The 27,986-nt window shown below is 40.7% G+C and overlaps 1 protein-coding gene across 3 annotated transcripts; it reads left to right on the top strand.

The window, feature by feature from the left end:
• The first annotated feature begins 50 nt into the window (after nucleotides 1–50).
• On the top strand, nucleotides 51–27,606 carry LOC311254411 (vitamin D3 receptor B). 3 transcript variants are annotated; one of them, XM_084348161.1, is made up of 10 exons: nucleotides 51–359; nucleotides 1,134–1,207; nucleotides 12,462–12,609; nucleotides 13,559–13,689; nucleotides 14,900–15,096; nucleotides 15,962–16,061; nucleotides 16,972–17,152; nucleotides 19,182–19,333; nucleotides 20,943–21,059; nucleotides 21,692–27,606. In XM_084348161.1, the coding sequence occupies exons 3-10, from the start codon at nucleotides 12,464–12,466 to the stop codon at nucleotides 21,946–21,948; spliced, it is 1,281 nt and encodes a 426-aa protein (XP_084204287.1). In that variant the 5' UTR covers nucleotides 51–359; nucleotides 1,134–1,207; nucleotides 12,462–12,463; the 3' UTR covers nucleotides 21,949–27,606. The 3 variants fall into 3 exon arrangements, with proteins under 3 accessions (XP_084204287.1, XP_084204286.1, XP_084204288.1); XM_084348160.1 differs by having other exon boundaries at nucleotides 51–849; XM_084348162.1 differs by lacking the exons at nucleotides 51–359; nucleotides 1,134–1,207 and adding an exon at nucleotides 5,953–6,147.
• Nucleotides 27,607–27,986: the final 380 nt, after the last annotated feature.

The following is a 27,986-nucleotide window of genomic DNA, read 5'->3' as shown; positions in this document are numbered from 1 at the left end:
TCACCCCGGGTGCCAGTCGATTCAGAAATCAGAGGCAGAAACGATGTTGCTTTAAACCTCACGCGGTCAAAGTTGTTTACCTCTTCGTTACCTCTGACGTCACGACACACCCCTGTTTGAGGGGGCGGCTCCCCGCCTTACGGGCACCGGAACCAACCAAAGAGAGCCGGACTGGGCTGAAATGTCGCCAATCACAGCGCAGGAGACACGCCGAGCCCACCTGTGATTGGTTACCGGAGGGGCTGGGGGGGAAATCCCTCTTTCCCGTAGAGTTCCTGGAGAGGGGGCGGTGCATAACAAAAAGTAATGGCCATCTATTTGGGTCCTGAAGAAGGAGGGGTAATTCTCGTCGGACAACCGTAGGTGTGATTGAGTTTTCTTCATGTTTGCGCGTACGTTCGCCCCGTCAGTGATACCCAGTCGCGCCTCGGCCGTTTGTCCGTTGAGTGTTGGTCGGCGGCGGTCGTAAAACGGTTAATACGCTGGCTGAACTTGGTGCCGCGTTTTAGGGTTAAGGCTTCCAGCTAGCCACGCTAACACGTTAGCTACTACCAGCGCCGCTGTGTGTGTGTGTGTGTGTGTGTGTGTGTGTGTGTGTGTGTGTGTGTGTATGTGTGTGTGTATGTGTGTGTGAGCCAACGTCTGGAAGGGCGGACGAGTTTGACGTTTTCTCCCCCAAGTCTCCTCACATTTCTGAGTTTAGTGCAACGCGGTCCTTCTCAGCTCAGAGCTAAACCCACCCAGTCAACATGGAGGGGACACACTTTGCGCGAGCATGAAGACGACGAGAGACGGCGACTAAAGAGGATTAAAAGCAACTCGGTCTTGATGGGGAAAAGTTGAGCTGAGGTATGAAACTCGCATGCACAGGAGGAATGCTAAAGTCGAGACTTGAGTTGTTGTATTTTCTGTAGACCAGGACCACAAAAGAAACCGGCTCAGCACAGTTAAAGTGTGTTGTTTAATCAGTGGGTTTGCCTGCGTTAATCGCCTTACTGCTATATGATGATTACCCCTGAGTGTGTATGTTTCCGTTGAAAATAAGTCAGTGTTACATAAACAGAGTAACTGCAGGTCAGGTATGGGCCCACTCAGTGACTTGCGACATGCCATTTTGCTTTTGTATTGAACAGGATCAACAACTTGGGATAAACTGAGGAGCGGTTTCAAGTCTTACCTATTGTTCAAGGGCATGCTAACACCTCAGGTGAGACATTTCTCTTTTCACTCTGAAGTCATACCTGCTGATGTGCACTCGTGTTCGTAATGATAGTTTGCTACTGTAAAATTGCCTGTTCACATGTAAATAGGCCCTAACGTATAGTGCTTTTGAGTTACATCTTTTTGCACAGATTTCCACTGACTGTTGCAGTCTCGCAATTTCACATCTGTTTTACTTTGGTTATCAGAAATACATTTATTCTCATTATACATGTGAGAAGAAATCTCTTAAGAACAAGGTACTGTAATGTACGAGCTATTATCAATATTGCATTTAATAAGGCTGTAATATTTGTATACTAAAGCGATAACATTTACAGTTGTGAATTAGAAATATCACTACTTTCAAAAACTTTGGTTAACTCAATGTGACCACATGTGATCTAAATCACCGACACTGTTAAAAGCAAAAGCCTTATCCCTGACTTACGGCCTGTGTGATGAAATCTGCTGGACCGAAAAGGAATTTGTCAATACAGTCGTAGAGGTATTGGGAGTTTTGTCAGTCCAAATGAGAGCATGTTTAGTCGTCTTTAATAGCACAGGGTGATATAATCTCAAATTGTTATTGTGCTGATAAACACATGATGAAATAGTGATAACCTGCAATGATCTCAGCTACTCAATGTCATGTATAGTTACAATTTTCTTATGTTATTATGAAATCATGTGCGACAATTTACCTGAATGTGGAAGGAGTTCTCCGTCACTTCCACACACGCACACACTTGCCACAGTAGGTAGAACTATTTATATTTATACAACTAAATATAGTTGCTACTATATTTTTACACCTGAATCGACCACTTAATAGTGGTGGAGAACTGAGCTTGTAATGACATCATTAATTACTGTGAGCGTCTTGTCTTTTTAAAGTCTGAAATTAAAAACAGCCTGGGGCTCTTCTTTTCTCTCTGCTGCTCAACACTTTAAAGAAAACCTGAACGGGCCAAACACAGCTAACAGCAAGGGGTGTGTATACCTACCTATTTTCCCGGTGAGCTCAGTGCTGTCATTCTCACACCTATCCATTTCTGTTTATGAAACAGTTTGACCCATGTTGTTTATATATCAGCCTCTTTATTTTTAAATGAATGCAGTTTACCTTCTCAACGACTTAACAGACTCAAGACCAACAGTCACACATGTTCCGAATTTATATGATGTGGAAATTTACGAGTGAACGTGTGTTATGTAGGACACTACGGGAGACTTTACCCAATTGAAGACAGAGTATGTTTCAGCTTTTAAAGCTGTTTTTAAAATATTTTGTCAGTAGGACTGATCTACATCACAGGCTTGGTTTATGTCTCTATTTACTGCAACTGTGGCAGGTTGTTCATGGAGCTGTGTGCTGTTGTAATGGTACAGTCCATTAGGTCTCCTGTACAGTGAAATACCCCGCCCCTCCCCCCTTTCGTGACTACAGTAATTGGTCGCTTCCTCTCACATGTAACCCTATAGAAAGAAAGAGGCTGCTGTACTTCACTGTATAGACCCACTTGTATGTACTCTGCATGTGCATGCGTGCTGTTCGCCACATATGTTCTAGTTGCCTTTGAGACTAATGAAGTGTTAACTTTACCCCTAATGTCTTTGGGTCCGCAATTACCTCCCGTGGTTGATGGTTTCTAGGCCAAACACATCACATAGGTAATATTTGTTGTATGTGGAGCGGACGTCATGCAGAAAGCATTCTTCCTTGAAAGCAAAATATATGTCACTGTTTGGCATGTAGGGCAGGGGATGTACAGTAAGTACAGATTTACGAGATAACAGATTTCTTTTAGCGTAATTTTGATATAATTGTTTTTTTTTCACCTTTCAAAAGTTGGGTTTTTATTAATAAATACAAAAGCCAGTAATTTCTTATATTTGACATCTTTTTAAGAGAATTATTTCCTGAAAGAGAGACAGCATTTTATGGAGGTTATATAACTTGGACTTGTGGGCTAAGTGTATTTGCACCCACCTCACCCACATGTCTGTTGTCTATCCGGTTCTGTCCAGTCGGCCTTCTGTGTGCACGACTCTGTGTGTTCGAATATGTGAATTCTCTGTCAAATTCAGCATAGACATAAACTGGATTTTCGGTGTGTTGAAGTGGGCCTCTCCCTGCCTCGTCTCTTTCCCCTCTCCAGAGTCCAGCAAGGGGCCCAGTATAAGGGGGCAGGCTGCCGTCACTGCCTCTCTCTCCCCTTACAGGCCAGCACTGGGGCCTGGGCAGGGGGGGGAGTGGTGCAGAGACCATAGGGTTGGACACGGGACATGGGACCCCCCACCCCACCCCTTCCACCCCAGTTTAGCCCATCCTGTGTGGGGCACAGGTCACCTTGTCATGTGCTATTACTGCTGCTGTAACATGCTCCCTGTGATCGTAGGAAAAGAGCATGAGATAGACCCATGGAGGCTGCAAGAGGGAGAATGAGAGAGAGGGAAACGAAGGGACAGGACTGGACTAGTCTGCTCAGCCAGTTGTTTAGCTGCATTACAGACTCCGTTTGTCTAGTTTGTTGTTGACAGGTCTGCATTGTCTAGGACTCGTACAGAATCTTTAACCTTTATGTTATCAAGGTTAGGATGCTTAAATTCAAATATACTAGTTGAAAAATGCTTTATTTTTAACAAAATCAGGTGTTTTAGCTACACAATCATTCATCTAAACCAAAAATCATTTAATATTTGAAATTATACAATCCCGTTGTCATTTAAGTGTGTCTCCTTGCGTCAAAATTAGCCAGCATTAAATAATTATGAGTTAAGTTAAAATGGACGTCTGGTAAAGTAAATGAAGTGACATATTACATCAATTGCTTATTTTTATTCTCCACAATTAGATTTATAGAAACAATTTAGATGTGATGATAAAGGATTCAAGGGTCTGAAAATGTTTAGTTGAGGTAGCTTGACTGTGCTTAAAAAAATTCATGTACATACCCCGATTGTCTATTTTTGCTCATTCTCTCTGTCTGTTCTCTCCGTGTATTTTTGCCAAGAAAATTTCTAAACACCAATCAGATTTGAACTAAACTTCTGTCCTCTGTCACAAATCTCAAATCATGTTTTCTCTTGAAGGTACTTGTTTCCTTCATCTTTACCATCCTCTTTCTTTCATTTCACCTTATTTTGCCATTATTGTGGGCCTGTATGTACTTCTATGTATGAACCACAAGCCCATGTCTTTCCATTGCAGACCCAGCTCTCACTGCAGCCCGGGTCATTCCAGAATTGATTTGTTTTATGTCTCTTCTGTACTCGTAGTGACCCAGCCCGAGGTATGCAGTAAAACACATCGCCTTATGTTTTCTCCCTTCTCCCTCCACCACTTCTCCCTGTCTCCTCTCTCTCTCTCTCTCTCTCTCTCTCTTTCCTCCTTTAAATCTTTCTCCCACTCTCTTTTTTTTTCCCCTTTAAGCGAAACTTTTGGCAGCATGGAACAATTTCAGAACCATTTGTGGGATTGCGTCATGTGATGTAGACGCAGGATGCTCATTGGACTGTCAGAGGGGCCTCCTTCTCCCACTCAGGCGTTCCACAGCGATCCCTCTCTTTCTTCCAGCGCTGTTATAGGTCTGGATGTGATTCCGACTCTGACTCCTATGTGTTGGGATGTGGTCTGTAAGCTCATTGCTGACATTCTTGGGACGTGATGCCAGAGGTTTTTTATTTCCCGCTTTCCCCTTCTCTCTTCTGCACGTCTGCGTGCAGTTAAAATGATCCCTCCTTGAAATGCTGTCTGGATCCTCCTCTTTACCCACTTTGTTATATCGTGCCCCGGCCTCAATCGTATTTCATTTCAACGCCCAGGCACTAATGGCACCACTTAATTAGGTTTGTTAGTCAGTGGGCGTTGGTGCGGGGTGGGTTTTTATAATCGCTTGATATTGACTTTGATGAAAGTTAATCTAACATCTGGGCTGCAGTCCAAATCTTTTTTGCAGCTGAGGTCTCAATTATGTCTTTTCTGTAAGTAACAAGGCACCTGACAAGGAAAACCAATGGCCACTTTCCTGTTTGGTAATCACATACTGAGACAATGGTGTAGCTGCAAATGAAATGGTGAAGGTAACAGAAGGAAATAAGCTACCTTTGAGTGGTATTGGACTCCTGCCATGGTCCACTTTGCCATTTATTCCTGTATGAATATCAATTCACTGTTGATACAGTAACTGCAGCAGTGATACACACATCCATGACTTAATATGTTCTACGCTCATCGTGCACCATCATCCGCATGAAGTGTTACAATTTCTCATAATAGCACTTAACAAGCCTCTACTGTCTGTTGCTCAGGTTCACACCATCTGTACTCGAGCCTTAATTTCACATTGATTGACATGTAGTGTCAACTAATTAGAAGGTGCAAGTTAGTGGTATCCATTTGGGACCCTGGGATGCAGATGGTGCAAACGATTTACAGTGATAAATGTGTTGCAGGTTGTGTCATTTTTCTGAGGATGTTGTGCAGAATGGTTGGATATCCCTTCAACTGCACCCGAGTTAAAAATCTGCCAGGTGTTCATTAATAAATATTTAATCACTGGGCTTTTTATGTAGTGCAGGTTATTAGTAACATATTCTGTTATATGACAAGACAAGTGGTTTTTCTGACGTGTTGATCTTCATTCAGTGCAGACAGTTTATCTTTAAAATTGATGACCTATCTCTATCATCTGTTGGACATTCAGGCTTCTGCAGACAGCGTCTCGTCTTTAAATTCAACCTGGGACCAGTTCGGATGGCGGTCCCTGGATTATGAGACACATGCGTGTCATTTCAGCCATGATGTGAATAAATCAAAGGAGGAAAAGATGAGTCACTGCTCCGCTGCATGCTAAGTAGCACTTGTTCTCCCTCAGCTAGTTTGTTGGGTAAAGAGAAGAGGAAACTCCCAAGCCTCTCTTCCAGCTACACCACCAAAGTTGGGTAATGTCTTTATTTTGCAGCTTTCACCACCCAGTTAAAATGACAAGCCAGAGTCAGTTTGCGGTGCTGCGCATAATTACAGCAGGCCTCATCTCTTGCTCATCGGCCACTGCCGCCGTGTCACTTAGACTTCCAGGCTTCCATTTCACATGGCATTTCCTTCTTTTTAACACTTGGTCTCTCAGATAGTCCGTCTGTTAATTCTTACCTAAGGGTTATTCTGTTGCAGAGCGAAAGGTACAACCAGTGCAAAAGGTGCTCATTTTGCACTGTACGATCAATTATTCTTTGACTTTTATCTGTAAAAATTGTCATATTGCCAGCAGTTTTACTAGAGTTGGAAGGATTTATGGGCCTGTCACAATAAATAGTCTTTGTTGGACGTTAAATTGTCCGAGAAATCATTATGATAAACAACATTATTTTAAAATGATGTTATGCCACTGATATAATGATGGTATAACAGTAGCCACCACCAGCCACCTGAAGTTGTCAGATTTTTTTCATCAAAATCCATGTTTTATTCCCTGACAAATTAATTTAAATTGTGTAATTTTATCCAAATCCGCATCAAAAGTTAATGGGGTCTCTTCTGGGCTGAGACTCATCCTCCGTCCAAGTTTCGTTGAAATTTGTTCAGTAGCTTTTGTGTAATCCCGGCGACAAACCAACCAACCAACCAACCAACAAACGGACACGGGCAAACACATAGCCCCCTTAGAGAAGGTAATAACGCAAATACTCCCTTTCAAAGATCAATGAACTGTTGATTCTTAATATACAGATATTGGAATTGGAATGTAAAAACATTTTAAAATTTTCTAAATAAATACTGCTGCTTCGCCCAAGTCTTAAAATGTTTTGGGGAAACCCCACTAGGTAATCTTGCATCATGTTGGCCTTTACAAATCTCATGAACTGAAGAACTGTCCTGGTCTTGACTGTTATTTCTCATTGGGTGAGCAGGAGGGTGTGGTGGTTGTCACGTGTGGTGTTCTCTAATTTGATCATCCTGTGCTTTGAACAATTAAAGTCCTTTAGAGGAGACATGTCAACACCAGTTTTTTTTCATAAATACAATTTAGTTGGTCAGCCAGCAGATATTTCATTGTCACATGGACAAGTGCACACTCACACACGCTCGTACAACACAGCCGCTCCTTGATTTTAAAAATGGGAGTGAAGCAACACCAACAGAAATAAATCGTACTATAAAAGTGATTCCAACATGAATAGCAAATAGCTTTTTCCCCCCGACACTTCTCAAGATGAGAAGCTGTCAGAGATGAGACATTTATTTATATTTAGCCAGTAATTGAAGTGGCTTCTGACTGTGTATTTTTAGCCGTCCTTTTTAAATCGCAAAAAACTCACAAAGGGCTGTTTGTGTTGATCGCTTCTCTCTGGGCCACTGCTGTGTGTCCACTCCTCATCACGGTTTCTCTCTCATATCCGCCGCAGCCAGCAGGGTATGCTTAGTGACACAGAAAGTCACTGTGACAAAGAGGTCACCCCTCCTCTACTCGCTGGATCTATGTTTATATCCCTGTCTGTTTTTACTCCATCTCTCCAGCGTCTCCTCCACTCAGCCTCCTCCCTGGCCTGCTTCTCTCGTGCATCCATGTCTCCCTCCTACACTGCTGTCACTGCTCTGTCCTGTAAGCTGCATCTTCCTCTCTCTGACAGCAAACGGCCCTTCAGATGGCAATAGATGAGAATTTGCCTGTGTAGTGAGGTGTAATGGATGCATAAGCAAAAACATAAAAAGATGTGCCCACCATGGTTTATACTGTACATACTACAGCAAGCAGTAAATTCGAGGGATATTCAGTGTAAACAATGTTAAACCTGCATTCCTCTTCTCTACTTACTACTGAGTATGCAGTGTTTCAAATGCGTACTATTCAGTCACTCATGTACACTGTTGCCGCTTCTTTAAGGGAGAGAGAGCTCATTCAATAAACAGGCAACGTAAGAGATTCAAAGTATTTAAAATAAACCAATGTAGCAGCCGTACCACTCAGATAGAAGTCGTTCGTGTTCAAGAGATTTGTCTCCTTCAGCTGGTTTAGGCTTATTTCTACTCATACTAGTCATGTGGCTAAGATGAGCTACCTTAATAACCCTCAGGAGCTCTCCACCGTGCTTGGAATACGTGCAACTTCACGGTCATTCAGTGACTCTGACCTCCATGTTTTATCTTCCCTGCCATTTTTATACTTGTGTCAGTCCTTGTTAAAGTTATTTTGATGTCCCAGGATTGCAGACATGATCATGACAGGGGGAAAAAATGAAACAAATCTCTGCACCTTTGTTTAATTATTTTATTTTAGTGGAAGGAACGCATGCAGTAAGTGGACTCTCAAGAAAACAAGATGTACATCTGATAACAATTATATCTGCATTGAAGTCCAAAAATTCAAGGATATAAGTAGACTAGGAATGCAAGTAGTTTAGAAACTAATGTCTGAAGTCCATTTTTTATGTTCCTGTGTGAATTTATATATATATATATATATTTTTAGTATTTCTAGAATTTTTAGTATAAATCACATTGAAAGAATTATATCTCATTCTTTTATTGCATAGATGGAAAATTGTGAATGTTGTTTAAACATTAGTTACTTAAGAAGTCTGAATAATGTTACCAGTTGCCTTGTTTCCCTAGTTTCACTTGGTTTATTTTTACAACAAGTACATTATTTCCAAGTCCCAGCTCGACATTATATTTATGTCAAACCTCTGAAACTAAAGCGGTTAGGTGGAATCTTGGACAGAAGACATCCCAATACATTTTTTATCCATAGAAGTTGGTCGAAAAGTTTGGTCTGGAGAGTAAAATTTGCAAAAAGCAAATCTGACGTCACAGAATAGTAAAACATCAGCAAATAGGGTTGTTTCGATAACAGTATCAGAAATGGTTCCGATACTGCCTAAAATGCTGAATTGATATTGACGAGTACAAAAGTCTACACACCGATCCAATACCACCTAATTAATTATTAGAAATGTGACCCTGTTACTAGTAGCCAGTATCTATAAACAACCAGCAAATCCTGTAACTTCAAGCACATCCACAATGAAACATCTGCACAGGGTTGGTAGTATTCAGCTGTTTACAAAATAATAATGATAATAATAATAATAATGATAATAATAATAATACATATATGGTTCTGGATTGGTACAAAATATCGGCCAATACACAAAGGTCAGGCATAGGAATTGGTATTGGGAAGAAAATGGCATCAGTACATCCCAACATAGAAAAGGTCTCAAACTTAGATACAGAACTCTATCTATGGTCTCGAAGCATTTCTGCTGCATAACTCGCTGTCTCGCTGTCATCATATTCATGCCAAAAACCAACAAATCGGCTTCTCGCTTAAAAAAGTTTTAGTTGTTCAGTTGTTCAACACTTGTTGGCTGCAAAAGTTCCTGGACTCCAACATGTTAAACGAATACAGTCTGTTGGAAAAGAATAATGTCTCCGGTTAAGACACATGGCAGTGATTTTGTAATTGATAAAATTGTTACAATCTACAAGCACACAAATGTTGTAATTATACATATCTGCTTCAATTAGCCAGCTGGCAGGTGAAAAAATCCACACTGTCATGCTGTCATGGAGCAGGAGTCAACCCTTGAAGCAAATTAGAAATTACACTGTTTCTGTTTTATCCTTCATGCCGTCGTAACACATGAGACATTAGTAATATTTCACATTATTACTGCAATGGCAGATTTGATTGATGCTGCTAAACGCCTCACACACAAATATGTATATCAGTCAAGAGTGAGACATAGAAGCCTTGAGCTGAAAACCTGTTCCCTGGCTTTGCGTGCCTGAGACTGGAATGAGTACAGATCTGCTCTAATAACCTGCTGCATTATTTAGCGCTCTCTCAGTACTACTGTGCATTTAGTGTAATGGGCTGTCAAGGCTGAATGCAATCACAGAGGACTGACTTCAATGATCAGCTGATGATATAGTACGAAAAAAGGGGTGTCTTTCCTGTTGGTTCACAGTGTGATGAGTGTGAACGCCTGCTGGGGTTAGTTTGCCCTTATGCAATAGAACAGTTTTTATTTATTTATTTATTTCAACAAAAGAGCTGTCTCATTTATACTTGCCGATGTTGTTTATCATTACATACATATGTCACAGACACTGCAGTTTTTCCCGTGGATCATAAATGGTATCGTTTGTTGAGAATTTGTCACCTCTTCAAAATGACATATGAAGAGCTAAAATCGTATTTTCATCATCGTCGTGATACGAACATACATAATAAATACTACACAAAAGAATCCCTGCAACGCGATGACTCAGAAAAGTTATTTAATTTCCATGCGCCATGCATTCACACTCATCATGCAAACGTTTATCTGATGGATGAGGCAGGCAGGGACAACGCAGGGGTGTTTAGACACTCGCTGCAGGAGGATTGTAAAAAAATCACGTTGGACACAAATGAGATCTGTCCAGCATGAGTTGATTTGTTTCATGTCAGTGGTAGTGATCCATTGTATTTTCCCAATTGCAGAAAATAGTTTTTCTTATAATTTAAACTTCCTGTTCAAGTGTTGATTCAGAGGCCTTGGCCAGCATAGTTGCTCACATAACTTAGGCTGCATGGGGTAAGTGTGACCTGTGACCAATCATATTACATCACCCTGATGGCAAGTGTTATCGTATTGTAAACAACCTGGAGACCTTATCTTGATATGTCCATTGATAAAACCCTATTGTATCACTGTCATAGAGACATGACATTTGTTTGATATGATTGATGATCAGTGCATATGCTGGTATGTTGTTCTGAAGGACCTTTGACTCAACATGTGTGCTTTACCTCTGCAGAAGAGATTATGCACTGAGAGAGTTGGAGAAAACAGGAGACTTTAGGACACACCTGAGCCTATTTTGTCACTGGAGAGCAAATAAAATGTTATATTTGTCAGGCTTTACAATTTCGATTTATTCCCCTACATCTGTTTTTCTTTCTGTCTGTATAATGTGAGAAATGACCGCTCTGCTTTGAGCTTTCTTCACAACGAGTGCTTTTTCCTCCAACCTCTCTGTGGTCTTTTGTAAATCGGAATTCAGTTCAATCTGCTTACTGGTTTTCCTCCACAAATATTTGCTGTCAGCTGCTGCCACATCCAGTTGTGTGGATATTTACTGATTCGTTCTACTGTAACGGTCATTATGTCAGATGTTCCTGGTTGAAGCTTGTGTTGCTGTGATACAAGACGTCAACATACGGCAGAAGCTCGAGTCACTGCTGTCCATGCTGCCTGCAGCAGTGAGGCAATGACTAGATCCTCTGTTTCCTTCCTTGTTTTGACCCTTTGTTTTAATGAGGACTACATGTCCTGCTAATAAAAGTGGTCAACAACACAGTTTGGCTTAAAGGCACACTCTTCATATTTACTGTTTTATTTAATGTAAAAACAACAGGAAAGTATATGAAACTTTTAGTAGGACCCATGTTTTCTTAATTAGACATGAGTGATGGAGTGATCTGTCAAACATTTTAAATTATTCAGCTGGGCCCTTACCTCATTTGCTCTTTGATTTGTGAGTTTGTTGAGGTTTGTATTGGTTTAGTTCCCCTCCCGTCGCCTCCCTCAGCCCTTCATCTCCTTCCATCATTTGCTTCGCTTTCACTCCGCAGTGAAAGCAAAGAAAGGAATGAGAAAGGAGCTTTGTGAATAAGACAGTGATTGTTTGTTTATGAGGATGCTAGCCTTGCGGTGACATGCCTTTTTTTCCCCCCTCCCTCTTACGAGGCCGTTAAGTGAAATAGATACTCTGAGCACTATGTAATCAAATGTAACCCAGATCCAGCATTTTGGAGTGGAACAAGGGTTTTTCCACTTGATTCATATGGCTCCCGTTCTTCGCCCCAGGACAAAAAACACTGGAGTTGAGTTCACCTCCAAAGAAGACTGGGGACTTGGATTTGTCCTGAAGTAGGGGACACTGTTTGGTTGGTATGGAGACAGGTGGAACGACATGATTTGTCTCACATGTTGTTTAATTTTCACAGCAACTTTATTGGAAAAAGCAGATGAAAGTTGAGACATTAACACTTTTGTTGTCACATATCTTGTGAAGTCATACACTTTAGAAAAATCGTTTTAAATTTACTTCAGATGTTAGAAGTTGGCAGCTTGATTCATCTTTCTTCTCTTTTTTCTTGTTTATTTTGCTGATTTGTGGCAGAGTTTTTGAGCAAGTGAAACATGTTTATAACTAGGAACTGATTTCATGTGTCTTTTTTCGCCTCTGTTATCTCTTTGTTTAGTGATGGAGTCCACAGTTGTGAGTACATCCACTCAGGCTTCTGATGAGTTCGATAGGAACGTCCCGCGGATCTGCGGTGTGTGCGGCGACAAAGCCACCGGCTTCCACTTCAACGCCATGACCTGTGAGGGCTGCAAAGGTTTTTTCAGGTACACAAATGCATATTGGAGTTTACAGATACACTGTGAAGCCAACACAAATTGACAAATCTAATGTTTACAACAATCGCTCAAATCAACCTGGTGAAAACAGAAAGAAACACGTTATTATTGACACATGTACACATTAGCATACAAACACAGGTCTGCACTTGCATATATAAAGACCACCCACATTCACACACATTAAATGTAATTACCACCCACAGTTACATAAGAACACACACTGACAACATTGGAGTTCACACTAATGCCTAGCAGCAGGTAGAGAATACAAATGAGCTCGGTCCTATAGTTAATGCCCCAGCTGCCGCCCGCTCACCGATACACACGCGAGTTTCCAATTTAACTGAAGACAAAACTGGAGCAAGTCGTGATTTTGTAAGCTAGTGTGTGTTCGATGTATCCGCCCCGTTTGCGTCTGTTCCTCTTGGCAGTGTTGATATTTAAAGGGAGAGGATGAAATAGACGGATGTTTTGATAATCTCCTTCCTCGTCTCTCAGCTGGCCCCTGTTTGAACTCTCACCAAGCATGCTTATCTGTATGTTTTCGCTCACGTCTGTGTATAATTGGTCATACGTACACGTCCATCACTGACTAAATCATTATGCTTTGCGTCACAGTTTGGCAAGGCTCGTCTTTTACCCCTGGATTCCTTGGCACTCATCCATATTTATGCTGTTTTGCTCAGTCCCCGGCTTCAAGGGCAAAAATATTTAACCAGTTCTACCATGATTATTTGTGCAAAGCACTTTTAAAGCTGCCACAGTGCTGTACCTGTTAAATCACTTGAGACAGAGCTCCATTATCAACATTTTCAGACACACACGTAGAGAAAAAAATCTTTAATGCACGTCAGTGAATTCTTTTTAAGAAATTGTGTTTGAAAACTGATGTACCTGTTATTTTTAACTGACTGTAAAATGTATATTTATTCAGGCGCAGTATGAAGCGCAAGGCCAGCTTCACGTGTCCTTTTAATGGCAGTTGCACCATCACCAAGGACAACAGGCGCCACTGCCAGGCATGCCGGCTCAAGCGCTGCGTGGACATCGGCATGATGAAAGAGTGTAAGTATGACAGGTGACCCACATGTCCTAGGGTCAATACTTCAACCTAACACTGTGTGTTTAAATGCATATATGTAAATAGTGTAGGGTTTTCAGGCTGATCCCAGTGTATTATACATTATTATGTTAATTGCTAGGATGGGATAATTAGGTGAAAGGTTTTTGTGGTTGCCCAACACTGTTGAAAATGGATCAAAACTTTGATGCGGAGTCATTCAAGATCATCATCCCATGTTAACAAGATAAAATAACCAATATAACCGACTGTACATAAGTATCATTACATCTACTTTTCTTGTTGTTTCTTTTTTTGAAGATTTGATAGTAAAAATCTTCACAATTGCTTTCACAGTTTTGGGGGGCGACTGTCCCTCTTGTATATTATGTAATATTTGGACCGGGTTCAAGTATCTCTGGGTCTTTGCCCCCGTTAGAGTGTTTACATGTTCCATTTGAACTGGCGGAGCCTCCCCACATTGTATACAGTAAGTTTACTCCATCTGAAGTTTAAACACCTGCTGTTATGTACAATCTATTGAGGCCTCTTCTTTCCACACAGTCTTGTTTATTTTCATTGTCTGTAAATAGCAGGTACATTTTTCTCTTGTTTTCTCCCGATATCCGCATATTGTCCGCAGCCCTCTTTTAAGCTAAGGCCCCTCACTTCCAGCCGCATTCTCTGTCCCCAGTGCGTTCCTGGGAATACCACAAGAGTGGTGGCACCAACTCTGAGATTTACTGTACATGAACGGGAGCCAGTGGCATTGCTGTTGCAAAAACAGCAGCTTGTTGTTGAGACCCAGCTCTCTCTGTCTCTCTCTCTATGTCTCTGTGAGCTAATTCAGTGGCTAGAACAACAAGGAGCGAACAGAACAAAGACAATGCATTCAGTTGTTCAGTGCAGCAGGGGTCTCCATATGGACCCGTCCCCTCCCATTCTCTTCCTCTAGAGAATAACAATCCCCCTCCACCCAACACTACATTGACAAAGCTGTCATCACAATGTAAAACACAAGTACATACTGAAAAGCTTTTAAAGTGGTGTGCCTTCAACCAATTCTGGTGGTATATATGTCCCCCACTTGTTGCCCTGCTGTTTTCTGCTCGTGTGAAAACTGTATTTCCCATGCAAAGTTTATTTTTCCTGTGTGTGGGTGTGTATATAATTCTAACACTCTCCCTCTTTGTCTCTTAACACTTGCACCCTCAGTCATTCTGACAGATGAGGAAGTGCAGAGGAAGAAGGACCTGATTCAACGGAGGAAGGACGAGGAGGCGCAGCGCGAAGCAGAGAGGGAGGCGCGGCGGCCCAGGCTCACCGACGAACAGAGCCAGGTCATCGCCACACTGGTGGAGGCTCACCACAAAACATATGACGACTCCTACTCTGACTTCTGCCGCTTCAGGGTTTGTGTCTTCATACAATTCATGTCATCAACAATCATTGTCATCATTATTTCATTGTTTTGCTGTCAGATCTGTCTGAGTTCTATCTTTAAAATTTTTAAAGATAAAAAAAGATTTCATGATCTCAAAAGACATCAAACAGAAAAGAAACAGCTGATATTCTTGTGATTGTGTTAAGATTGATGTAACAGTTCCAGCTCTGTTTACACATGATCAACACTTATGTTGCTTTACACTTTGTCACTTCCAATCCATTGTCCCACAAAGTAACAATATTGACATGACTTTCAAATGAATGCAGGGATCTGTGTGTGAACCTTGTTGTGCATTAACCAGCATTTATTTGTTCCTCACATCAGAATTTGTTTCTGCTTCAGCTGTACTCCATTTCCCCCCAACAATAGTCACGTTTGATCTTGTTTGCACACAAATCTCACACCCAGTGGTTCATTTCTCCTTGGAAACATTGCTTTGAGTTTTACCTTGAACACCTCTGTCTTCTCCGACATGTAACCTGCAGTGCTGTTGTCCATTTTGTAACAGATTTCCATCCCCACACAACACACACACACACACACACACACACACACCGATTTAAAGTCAAGTTCAGTAATTCGATCCCATTTTTTCAGGTTTACAACAAAACCACATGTTTTGTATTTCTTAATGAGAAACAGAAACCATGAACACTAATTCATCGTTTGCATGTCAATGAAGATTGCGAGGCTTTTTACTACATACATTTATTCCACCATCAACAATATTCTATTCTATTAATTGGTAGAAAAAATGTGGTTTTAATTTTTGGTGACCAGACTTAAAGAATCTACCGAGGTCCTTATGTGTTCCCTTTTCTCCTGTCAAGCCTCCTGTGCGCGAGGGCCCAGTGACACGTAGCGCCAGCAGAGCTGCCTCGCTCCACTCTCTGTCTGATGCCTCCTCTGACTCCTTCAGTCACTCTCCAGGTAAGAGACACCCACTATTGAGGCTTCACTAAAAAGCATGTGAAAACAATGAGGGTTACACTGAAGCTAGTTTGTCCTGCACAGTCATGCTTTTGTAGGAATCACCCAGAAACAAATGTTATATTGGAACAAGGAAGAACAATATGTATTACCTGACTAGAATTATATCTGACTAATAAAAGAGAAACAATTCAAAGTGTTGTATCGTAGGCAGCTGGACTTGTTTCAGTTTCTTGAAGACATTTCACCTCTCATCAATCTAACTATCTGGAGGGGAGAACTGTTGCCTACGATACAGCACTTAAGATTACCTTGACCTGGATGACTGAGAACCTTCATCAACATAAAGAAAAGCATCTTAACTTTCAGTAGAAGGTTCAGTCAGATCCCACAATTGGCAATTGTGAAAAATAAGAGTTCATACTTGACTTAAGACAGGTTTTCATTCCAGTTCAGCTGTTTGCATATTATGCTGCTTTTCTGAGAATCCAGTGGAAAATCCTGGAATAACCTGTCGCCCCCCAGCCACCTGACTCCTACTAGTAAACATCAGTTCATTAATGCATCCGTCACTAATGGAGCGAACACAGCGAGGGACATGGTCACGTGGCCTTCCGCCAACACTCAGTGGAGACAAATGGCTCAAAACAACCCCAGCTAGTTCTGCATGCTTCACATGTTGTCGTAGCTGTCATCTAAGCTTTCGTTCTCACGCCTACTGACCTGACACTCCGATGATCCTTTCCATCAACAAGCCCTCTCTATTCCATGATTTCTCTCAGTTGTTTCAGCACAGAGTGTGTCTTTTCACACAGGAATAGTGTGATATTGTTTTTCTTTGGTGTATGACCACTCCTTTCTCTTTTCTTGTCTTCTCTCTATTCTGCTGTCTTTATCTTTCTTCCTGCAGAGTCAGTAGACACCAAAATGAACTTCAACAACCTGCTGATGATGTACCAAGAGCAGGGCAGCAGTCCTGACTCCAGTGAGGAGGAAGGCTCCAGCTTCTCCATGCTGCCCCACCTGGCTGACCTGGTCTCCTATAGTATCCAGAAGGTCATTGGATTTGCCAAGATGATCCCTGGGTTCAGGTGTGTGGAGAGCAACTTTCCAACAGAATTTTAACTCTGTCACTCTGCATCGGTTGTTAACGGCTGCCTTATGTAGAATTTGACTCCTATGACCACAGCCCAGCAAAAGCAGATTGTCGAACCAAATTCGCAGTAATAAGAGATGGCTTAAACATGTTCATTAGCGGAAGTGAGTGCTTTATATAATTTGTCTTGGTCTGTTATTTTTTTGCACACCACTGTGACCTAGAGATAGAGAAGAGGGTGCATATTTTCTGAGTTCAAAGTCAGATGACCATGTGTTTATCTGATTTTCTGTTTGGATACAGAAAAGACCTGGCAAAATAAAATCTTTGCCTAAACAAACATGTACAGACTACGGATTTTCTGCACTTCTTCTCATGTGTTTTCTATTATTTACATGTCACTGAGTGACTTAGACTTTGTACACCTACTTGTTTTCCTGCCCGATTAGTCGATATTGTGCCACAGCGATGACCGTGGTCTAAAGGCCGGAGGGTACTGACAGACTGTATATTACAGAGAGCTGACACGTCGTGGAAAATCTTTCATGTGTTGTTGTTCCTCCACTGGACGAGGTTATACATTTGCCACGGGCATGTTGTCAGTGTGAAGTTCAGCCCTTTAAGTATGTTAATGGGTGATTGCCTAACCTTAGCAGAAGACACTCCTCTAGTACTGGGAAGTAACCTGTTTGTTTCTTACATACACCCTCAGGTTTTTATCTGAGTATCACACATTTTTTTAAAGTGATTGCAGGAAAACTATCTTTTGTCAAAATGAATGAATCAGTACAGGGTCGATTAGGAGATATGAAGGCGAACAATATCTTAACCTTGAAAATAAAAGTAAGTAGAATCATTTGTTTTTGGAAGACAGGAGCCAGCACATTATTTTCAACCGTAAAGGCAGAATTACAAAGGCTGGTCAAGGCCTTTTCATTGTTTCTTCCCCGCCTTCCACACATGGCAACTGTTGCCTTTAAGCATGTTTGTCTTTAAGTGTGTTGACATGGACAAACGCTCAATGTCTCGGGGGGTCACCCCAAAGTCAAGGCTAAAATGAGTCGGGGCCTGTATTTCCTGAAAGTTGCCGTTCCCACTGGCAGCGATTGATGGACGTGGTCGGATTACCTCTGGAATGTTTGTCCACTTATGATCTGCTGCCTAAGCCCTGAATAACACCCCAGACCTCCCCTAAAGATCTGCAGGTTTTACCTCATGTCTCCTGCTCGTTCAGTAGCTTCATTCTTATAAACATTTAAAGACATTTCATAACATGACTAGGTGGAGGATTTTACTGTGGTTTGACTTTTGTTTATCAAATTAGTTTTCCATCACAGCAGGAGGAAGCAAAACAACATTTTTTTTTCTTCCTGCACAGCATACATCTGATAAACTTTGAAGAATTTGACTGACCTTGAACCCGTAGTCACTAAACTGTTGATAAGCAAAATCCTTTTACTAACACATGCATAAACATGCAGAATAGAGGTACTTGTTTACTAGTTTTGAGCTGTACTGGTGTACCTATTTCTGTCAAATAAAAAATGACCAATCCGCTATGATTTAAGTTATTTGAGGACTCTTAGTTTAAAGGTGCACTATGTAGTTTTGGGAAAGGAGTTTTAATCAGAAGAGAAAGATCTTCATTGGATAATCTTTTTTTTATGCCTTAACAAACTAAATAAACAAACTCTCTTTGTTTTAATGACTGAATAAACAGAATAAACAAACTATCCTCAAAGGAAAGGACAAATTCATACTGTTTTACTTTGTTTATATTTGGCGGACCCTGCCATCTTTCTAGCTTCAAACAGTGTTCTGAGGACCTTATTTTCCTCTGAGAACAGCTTGTTTATTCAGTAATGGAAAAAATAAATATTTCTGAGTTTGTATTATTACCTCATTAATATTGTAAATATGAAAATTCTGAGTTTTAATTTCTTCTCCAAAACTCCATCGTGCCCCTTGTTAATAGTTGACTATTTGTTGTTCTATAACGTAGTGGGTGATATCTTTCCTTGCAGGGAGCTGACTGCAGAGGACCAGATTGCTCTGCTCAAGTCCAGCGCCATCGAGGTGATCATGCTGCGCTCTAATCAAAGCTTCAACCTGGAAGACATGTCCTGGAGCTGTGGTGGGCCGGACTTTAAATACCAGATCAGTGACGTCACCAAAGGTTAGTCTAAGCGCTGCCACGTGTACAGTTTGACAAGCTGGTGTTGAGGACTATGTGTATGAACGCTCAGCGAAGAAAAGAAGCGCATGTTACACATTAACACTTCTAGGAAGCAGCCCTGCGTTAAGGAGGCGACCGGATCATTAGTGTCGGAGTAGAGATAAGGTTACTGGCAGCGGCCACACACCCATAGGAAAAGGATGCTAGAGCACGTTTTTCTGCAAAACCAGTCTTACATATCCGCAGAAGCCCCTGTGGGCATGGCTTTCATTTGCCTTTCAAACAAGACCCCTCTCTCTGGGATCAACCCAAGAATGTCACTCCTGACCTGCCCGCCACACAAAACAACCACTGTCTGGACCAGCAGAAGTAGCTCTGTTGTGCTTCTTAAAATATCACTGAATAGTTGACGGGAACATGACTGGAATACAGATGTGTTTTATCATGCAGTAAATAAGAGTACACAAGTTTCAGTTAAGACAAATAAGGAAAAAGGTTAAATCTCATCCAGATGGGATTTCAAATCTTTTCTGTCCCTTGTTTCACAGTGGCAGTTCAGAAGGATTTGTATGTAACATGGCAGTTTTAGTAACTGCTGTGAAAAAAATATCCAATACAGCACCTGAGATTTTGTACCAGTCAGTGTGATACTTCAGGGCTCTAGCAGAATTTTTCAAACTTGTTGCACTGATGCGCCTAACTTTCTCATTTAGATGCCACAGCACATGATTTAGGTGCACTCCTAATACGTTTTAACTTAATTTCTTAACACATTATGTAAATAATTGTAAACGGGGAAAAAGGGTGGAAATGTATGTTTTTCTTCATTTACATCACATGTAACAAGATATTGCAATAATCTCTATTAAATCTCAAGTGCACTGGTGCGACTAATGAAAATGTTTTGTCGCACTTGACAGATTTTTGGGTGCACTCTGGAGCCCTGTACTTTTCAATACTTAATTTTGTGAAGTAAATGCAATTTTCCAGAAAGTTTATTTTAAATCCAATTTTAAAAACAGCACAAAAAAACAAACGGTCTTTGAAATGCATCTGTGTTTAATATTGTCTCAACACCGACCACTGCCTACAAGTAAGCTAACATTCAATAAAAATGTATTCATTAATTAGAAAGCTTAATTGATATGAAAAAACAGTATCTGGCACTAACATATTCCATGCAACAGGCACAATTTCATTAGTGCTCAGAAAGCATTTAGGTGCCTTACAGTCCCAGCCATTAAATGAAGAAATTGAGGTACAGTCATAATAATCAATGAAAACCTTTTATCAGTTTTTGTTTGGCTTCTCATTCTTACATCTACATTAAAACCACGACCCCTGATAAATGTCATATACATTGATCTGAATTAAAATTTGCCCGTTAAAAGAAATTCTCAGCCATTAGTTCTCAGTGAAAACAAGCCTGAGAACACACAGCATGTAAGGGGGAAACGATCCTCTCCATGGATGACTCCAACAGGCAAAATAGAATATTTATAGGTAAGAGGGGCGGTGCTGTTCCCCAAAGGGCCTTTCTTCTGTGATATAGCACAGAGCTGGTTCTATGTGCCCCGCAGACTATAACGATGTGTTGCGTTCTCTGTAGCTGGCCACACTCTGGAGCTGCTGGAGCCGCTGGTGAAGTTCCAGGTGGGCCTGAAGAAGCTCGACCTGCGAGAGGAGGAACACGTGCTGCTGATGGCTATCTGCCTGCTTTCTCCAGGTATTGTAGGTCTGACTGTGTGAAGGAGGGAACATATAGAGGGGTCATAATGAATTGTTCATGAGTGATCTCGTTAGCTTTTTTCCCCCCAACACAGAATATGTTCATTATGGCTTTTATTATGGCTAAAGATCAACTTAAACATTTTGATTAGAGAGCATCTGAATCATTGTCGTCAGCTGTCACTCAACATTAATCATGTTGAGGTGAAGATCTTAGTTATTTGAAGGGTTTCATATCTCTGGTGAGCGTCAGCCTTTCGTGCTTATGGTATGCATTTGCAGAAGATGCAGTGCATATATTATACATGCATAGTTACGCAAGCAAGCAAGCAAGCATGTGTAATTAAGTGGATATTTGCATTCCTTTGTGTACATGAGGCACCTCATTAACAATGCATAGATGTGCTCTCCCTGCTCTAAAATTAGTAAGCCACCTGACCAGAATGGTAGATATACAGAGATCATTAGTTTCATGTTCATTCATAATTGGTCTTTGTTTTGAGTTTGTTTTCTTGGATAATAATAAATTCACTACAACATTTCAATTTCAATTTCAATCGTTTTTTTGTTTTTTTTTTAGCTCATGTAACAACCATAAATATCTTAAGACTCTCATCTCCACTCCCACAGACCGCCCAGGTGTGCAGGATCACGCACGGATCGAAGCCCTCCAAGACAGACTGTCAGAGACCCTGCAGGCCTACATCCAGCTCCACCACCCAGGAGGAGGACGGCTGCTCTACGCCAAGATGATCCAGAAGCTGGCCGACCTGCGCAGCCTCAACGAGGAGCACTCCAAACAGTACCGCTCGCTCTCCTTCCAGCCGGAGCACAGCATGCAGCTCACCCCGCTGGTGTTGGAGGTGTTCGGCAGCGAAGTCTCCTAGAGGCTGCGGCGAAGAGGAAGCTGGAGACAAGAAAAATGGACGGAGGGAGCTGAGTACGAAGCGCATGTGAGAGAGAAAGTGGTGTGTGTGTGTGTGTGTATGTATGTATGTATGTGTGTGTGTGTGTGTGTGTGTGTGTGTGTGTGTGTGTGTGTGTGTCTGCTTGCATGTGTCGAGTGTGTGGTTTCATGTGTGTCTCGTCTAAAAGAGTCGTAAAGGTTGTATGGAGAGCAAGCAGATGCTCAGAGAGACAGGAAACAAGGAAAGTTAATCTAATACAAATTATACTACATACAACTTCTGCCTATATACAGTGTTTTGTCTGTATTTAAATCAACCAACAGCTGCTTCAAATGCCTGGACATTTTGTGTGTGCACATCATGTGCACACACCCACACAACAAACATACTCAGTTATCCATTTAGCCATTCAGTTGAGCTACCTCTTGGTTTTACTAGGGTTGTTTTATATTTACATCACCTATGTGAAACAGTCACTTTTACACAGAACAATTTAGATACAGTACGGATGACATTTCAGTTTATCGGTGCAAACGCAGTGCCTGCACATTACTATGAATTTTTGTTTCATGTTTCAGAAGAAATCTTTTAGTTTGTTTGTTTTTCATCTGCTTCTCTCCAAGGCAGCGTATGTATATGACTGTGTATACAAATCAAACACATGCCTTTCACCTTTCACCAAAGGTATGGTTCAACTACTTTCTCGAAAAAGCTTCCAGTACCTAAAAATAACCGTGCTGCTTCGTGGCTTGTGTCACGCATGCAGCCACTCGACTAGCCTCACAGCCTATGAAGGAAAATGTCTTTGTTTAGGTTTACTGCAAAGTACAGAACATAGTCTGTAATTTTTAGTGAGGTTTTTTTGATAGGACTTTGGGGTGCCTGGTTTTGAGGTGAGAATTAGCCACTAAATGTGTTAGCTACTTTTAAACTGCTAACTGTCAATCACACCAAGCCTGCATTAAGGCTTGTTACTCTCTCTTTTGAAATTGTTTTTCATTAATCTTCTCTTGTGTTTAATCATTTATTTCCCTGTAAATAGTTAATTGCTACCACATGTATCCTAAGCACTGTTATACCACCTTTTACTCAAGCCTATGTATTGATATACAGTATCTATATTATCACAGATTTTAAAGGGCTAACATGCCAAATCTAACTGGAATAGTAAATCGCGGCCAAAGCAAAGGGGCCTGTCTTGTTAATATATAGCTGCATACCATACTTGGAATTGGCATAGATATGGATGTAATTTCAGTAGATGCTTTTTTTGTTTTATACGTCGGTTCACCTTTAAAGACAATTCCATGAATTGTTCCTCCTCAGTATGCCGTGAGCTCGGTGGGCAGAGAGCTTGTGAAGCTGCTTCAGACCTCCACAGATATCACACCCCTTTCATTTCTGACAGGGAAGTGGATTTTCTAGAATGTCTGAGGGCCTGGTGGTGGTGGTGGTGGTGTGGCGATGTGCACCTCTACACCCAGGCTCTCCTGTTTGATGATGTATGCTGCGCAGCCCTCTAGTGGCTGCATTGTGTAAATACCAGTTCTATACAGTATATATAATATGTCCACGGCTGTACATAGGGCTACATAGATATTTCTCAAGGCAAATTTTTTGCAGAAATATATATATGCAAATACAATTATGACCCTTCTTTTTTTTGTTTTTGATTAATTATCACTACGTTCTGAGACACTATGCTCTTTGTTTTGACTTTGATCATGGATTTTTATTGTAAGAATGAGTTAGGTTTCGCTTAAACAGGGATTGCTTGTGTATTTGATTTGTCAAATTAGTATTTGTTGAACGGTGGGTTGATGTATTCACCTAATTTCAGAAAAGAGGACAAGCTAAACATACCGTGCTGCTCTCTAATATAAGCCATATAGATCACCAAGCTAGTTATACAGCTGATACATAACAGTACATCGAAGATGATGACTCCAGAGCCGTGGATACTCTCATTATATAATCTCCTACACTCATATGCTATTTATCCATGGCTCTTGGAAGATAAGCTTGTATATGATAGGAACTCATATGCCTTCTCTCTGCTGTCATCTTTGGCTTATGCTTCATCAGACAGCATCTAATGGCTTATAAACCAAACTAGCAAGAGAATTAAAATGCTTAGGTTTAGAGTCCAGTAATGTATGGCTTGCTGCATGTGGGATTATGGTAAAAAATTAAAGGAGATGACATGTCTTTTATATCAAGACAGTTCCCCAAAGAAGTCCTGTCAAGTTCAAATGATTTCATTAGATGCAACTTGGCGTAAAGGAAATTCAGATTCTTTCTTCAATAAATAAAACTGTTCCTGTGATCGGCCATACGGGCCTCCTATATCAGACCAAGAGCCTCCTTCATCTCCACAGACCAGGTTTACTCTGTAATCTAAGAGGAAGATGGTGAGAGAGAGAGCGAGAGAGAGAGCATTTGTTTGTTGTTGAGCTGAACATCTTCTCACAGAGGTTTTTGTGAGAAGTTGTGACGGTTGTTGCTTTAATCTGTTCAGCCCACATGGGGGTTTTTTTTGTTTTTTTTAAACCTACCATAGGAGTCCATTCTCCGCCACTGTGGCTTTATTCCAACTCGTCTTCAGTCACTGTGACACAAGCCGACAGTCGGGGGTGGATGCGTAGATGATCTGCATAGCACAGATAGTTAAATAGTTTGTGAATGTTTCCATATTCACGTAAATCATAATACGTTTCATGAAAGTGTATATAAGTATATATAAATATATAATTCCATGTGTCCCACACAAATCTCCCTGCTGTGATTGAACTTCAAGGAGTTGAGGCTCGAGTGTCTTTAGACAGTACCACTCATATGTATAGTATGTCAGTTTGATGAGGGGTATGATGTGCTTGGTTACTGAACACTGACTTTTGAAGTTTTTGAAAAGTCTCCATGTTGATTTTTCTCTGAATGCATACTTCTGTATGTAGATATGGGTTTGATTTTGTTCTATTTTGTTTTATTGAGATAGAGATGCAGTGTTGATTTGTGTATGTTTAATACAGTGGGAGGATCAGTGAACAAGTAAGTGCCACGGGGAGAGTTCCCTCCACACAAGAACAGGGTAAAAGAGGAGATGCTCTTGGGGATTTAGAACTGAACAGGAAGAGTCTCGAGGATGTTTTCATATCACCGCTAATTGAACAAATAGATTTTTGTCAGTACCGCATAGCATCAGGGGAATTCTTACCATAAGAAGGGAACCCCCTGTTCCCTTTTATGTGTTTGGGACCTTTTTCCCATCGAGTTCCCCAGCCAACATACTGTACATAACATGCAAATACAGTTAAATCTAAATACGGTGCATCCCCAGAGTTTCCTGTTTGGTTTTCACCACGGTAGGCTGCTCAGAATCCGTAAGTTTTTAACTCTGCATTGTGGTTGTTAAAATACTGGAACTTGAAAACCATACATCAGTTGAAATCTGGATCCGTCTTTGGCGAGATTTCCTCAAGATCGGCAACATAACACAGTAACAATGCCTGCAATACACAACTTATGGTACACTATCACCAGCAAGCTTTACAGGATATCATGTTGGTAGACATTTTTGAAGTTTTTTGTATAACTGTTGCCATTACAAATCCTGTCTGTAAAAAAACATGTATGCTATCATTCATAGATATCAGTAGGCCATCTCCCATGCAAAGGCTTTCAAGTCTTTTTGTTCCTTTTCCTTTTCCTTTTCTTTCTTTTTGTTCATTAGGACAGGGATTGTAATGGAATCAACTTAATGTAGTTCTTACAAAAAGGAGTGTCCACAATGGATGTACACCATAATCTACCTAAAAAACCTACCTCTTTTAGCTCAGATTTTTTGCTTTAGCATTAAGCATTTGCCTCTGTTTTTACTTTTGTAATATTTGTATTCATGTTGGTATTTATTGCTGTCTAATGAGTCATACTTCAATGATTACCTCAGAGATATCTCACAGATTTTGGGAGAGTCCAGCTAATGAAGTCATTCATAGTTTGTTTTTTTGTACAGTTTTTTTTTTCTCTTTTCTCAGACTTAGCATTGCCTTTTTTTTTTCTTTTTTTTTTAACGCACAAAATACCGGGAGTGTTTTTTTAATATAGTGCCTGCACTCTGACCAACAGGGCTCAGACTGGCTAGGGTAAGGCTGCATTTACTCCAAAAAAGACTTTCTCTGCTATGAAAGAGGATTTGGGCCACAAGTAAACAAATTAGTTGACTTGAGTTTAAAGTCAGAATTCCGACTTTAATCCCATCATTTTTACTTTAAAGGTCCAATTTGTAAGATAGTTGATTGCATCAAATACTGACCCTGGTGACCTGTCTGGACTGCCAACCCAAAGTGTCATCGTTGGACGAGTCGGGAATGAGACTCAACAACTTTCCTTCAAATTGGACCTTTAAACTCTGAGCTCAAATAAATGTTTCACATGTGGCCCTGATCCTTTCCCGTATTTTGCTCTATCATTTGGAATATCTTGGTAGATTTCAGCAACAGATGCAAGAGAGAGATCTTTGCGGAGTGAATGCAGCTGTAAAGAAGGAACAACCCAAAAGACTTTATGGCAGTAGGAGAAACGAGAGGTGTGTTTGCGCTCCGCTTGGTACTGTCAGCATGGTCTTTGCTCTGTAGTACGCCATCCTTACCTTGTCCCTCTTATTTGCCATTTCCTCCGTACCCCTTTCTGTGTCTTCACCTCTCCTCCTGCCCTAAAGTCTGCTAGCGCTACCTTCATCATTCCCTGCCAACGTTTGGTCTAACAAGGGGAATTAGGAGAGGTGAAATCCTCAGTATCCATGCAATGCTGCTTTTTATCTCGAGCGTCACCAAGTCGTGTGTTATTGACACTACATAATGCAGGCATCGTCCAAAATGTCGGCCCCCAAGCGGCGCGACAAAGCCTCATTGGAAGATCGTGTCTTTTGAAACGTACGCAACTTAGTGGTGCTTATTGGGGAAAAAAGAAATCCTTTTAGATCCTAGTATCATATTAACGGAGCAACTACTCACTTTGGTGAATTTAAACCAAGTTTTTTTGTATTCATGTCAAACTGCTTCAGGTAAACACTGAATGAAATGAGAGAGTTTTATTGATCAGTGAATACTGAGGAACAATGTCGCCATGGTCATATCTACCCTGAGCTTTGTGCCATTATATGACCCTTTTAATGCAGGGGAGGGTGTTGATGAAGCTGGCTTCAGATGTTCCCCAGCTTAATTTGAGTGGGATGGTTAGTCAGAGTATGAGATTGGCCTCTTCCTTAGTACTCTGTCAGCCATGTGTATTGACCTTTTATAAGGAGTAATAAATTTGAATTTGGCATTGAATTCTTACCCTGCATTGTGAACCCAAATCATGCCTCATTCAATTAAAAATGCCTGAACCAACAAAAGCACTTAATGTAATGTTTGTAACACATGCATACTGATGAATCTACTTGCCATAAACTGCCTGTGTAGGTCAGCATGATATGGCTCCAATTATCGAAAAAAGTCACTTAAATTCTAATGTAATTGCAATTTATCTTTTGCCTCATTTTTTTTTTCAAAGATCTTCTTTTTTCTATTATAAATTGGTGTTTATGTAATGTTATTTTTGTCAGATGTTTTGCAAATCAAAAATAAACAGTTGTACATAGAAGTGGGCTTCTGTGTGATTTCTTTTTCATACATTTACTGTTCATTTGAAATATATGTCACATCTTTAGCTGCAGGTTAATGCATGTTATGAAATCTGCTTGTCAAACGCTGTCATTAAAAAAATAATGTGCATTGTAAGAAATGTATATACATAGTTTACACTGACATTTTATATACACACATAATACCAGTCATAAAGAAATCATAATAGCTTGTGCTGTAGCATTCTGATTCAACCATGTTTAAATGTGTTAAAATGCTTCAGTAACTCAATAATAACCATCATAAATAAATGGTACATTTATAGTAAGTTACATTTTGGTTAATAGTTATTTTACTTTTAACCCCAAACAATGAAATCCTTTGTAAACCATT

Source organism: Pagrus pagrus (assembly GCF_965226575.1).
Source record: "Pagrus pagrus genome assembly, chromosome: 3".
In the NCBI taxonomy this organism is placed as follows: domain Eukaryota; kingdom Metazoa; phylum Chordata; class Actinopteri; order Spariformes; family Sparidae; genus Pagrus; species Pagrus pagrus.
This window is presented reverse-complemented; position numbering and strand designations above follow the sequence as displayed.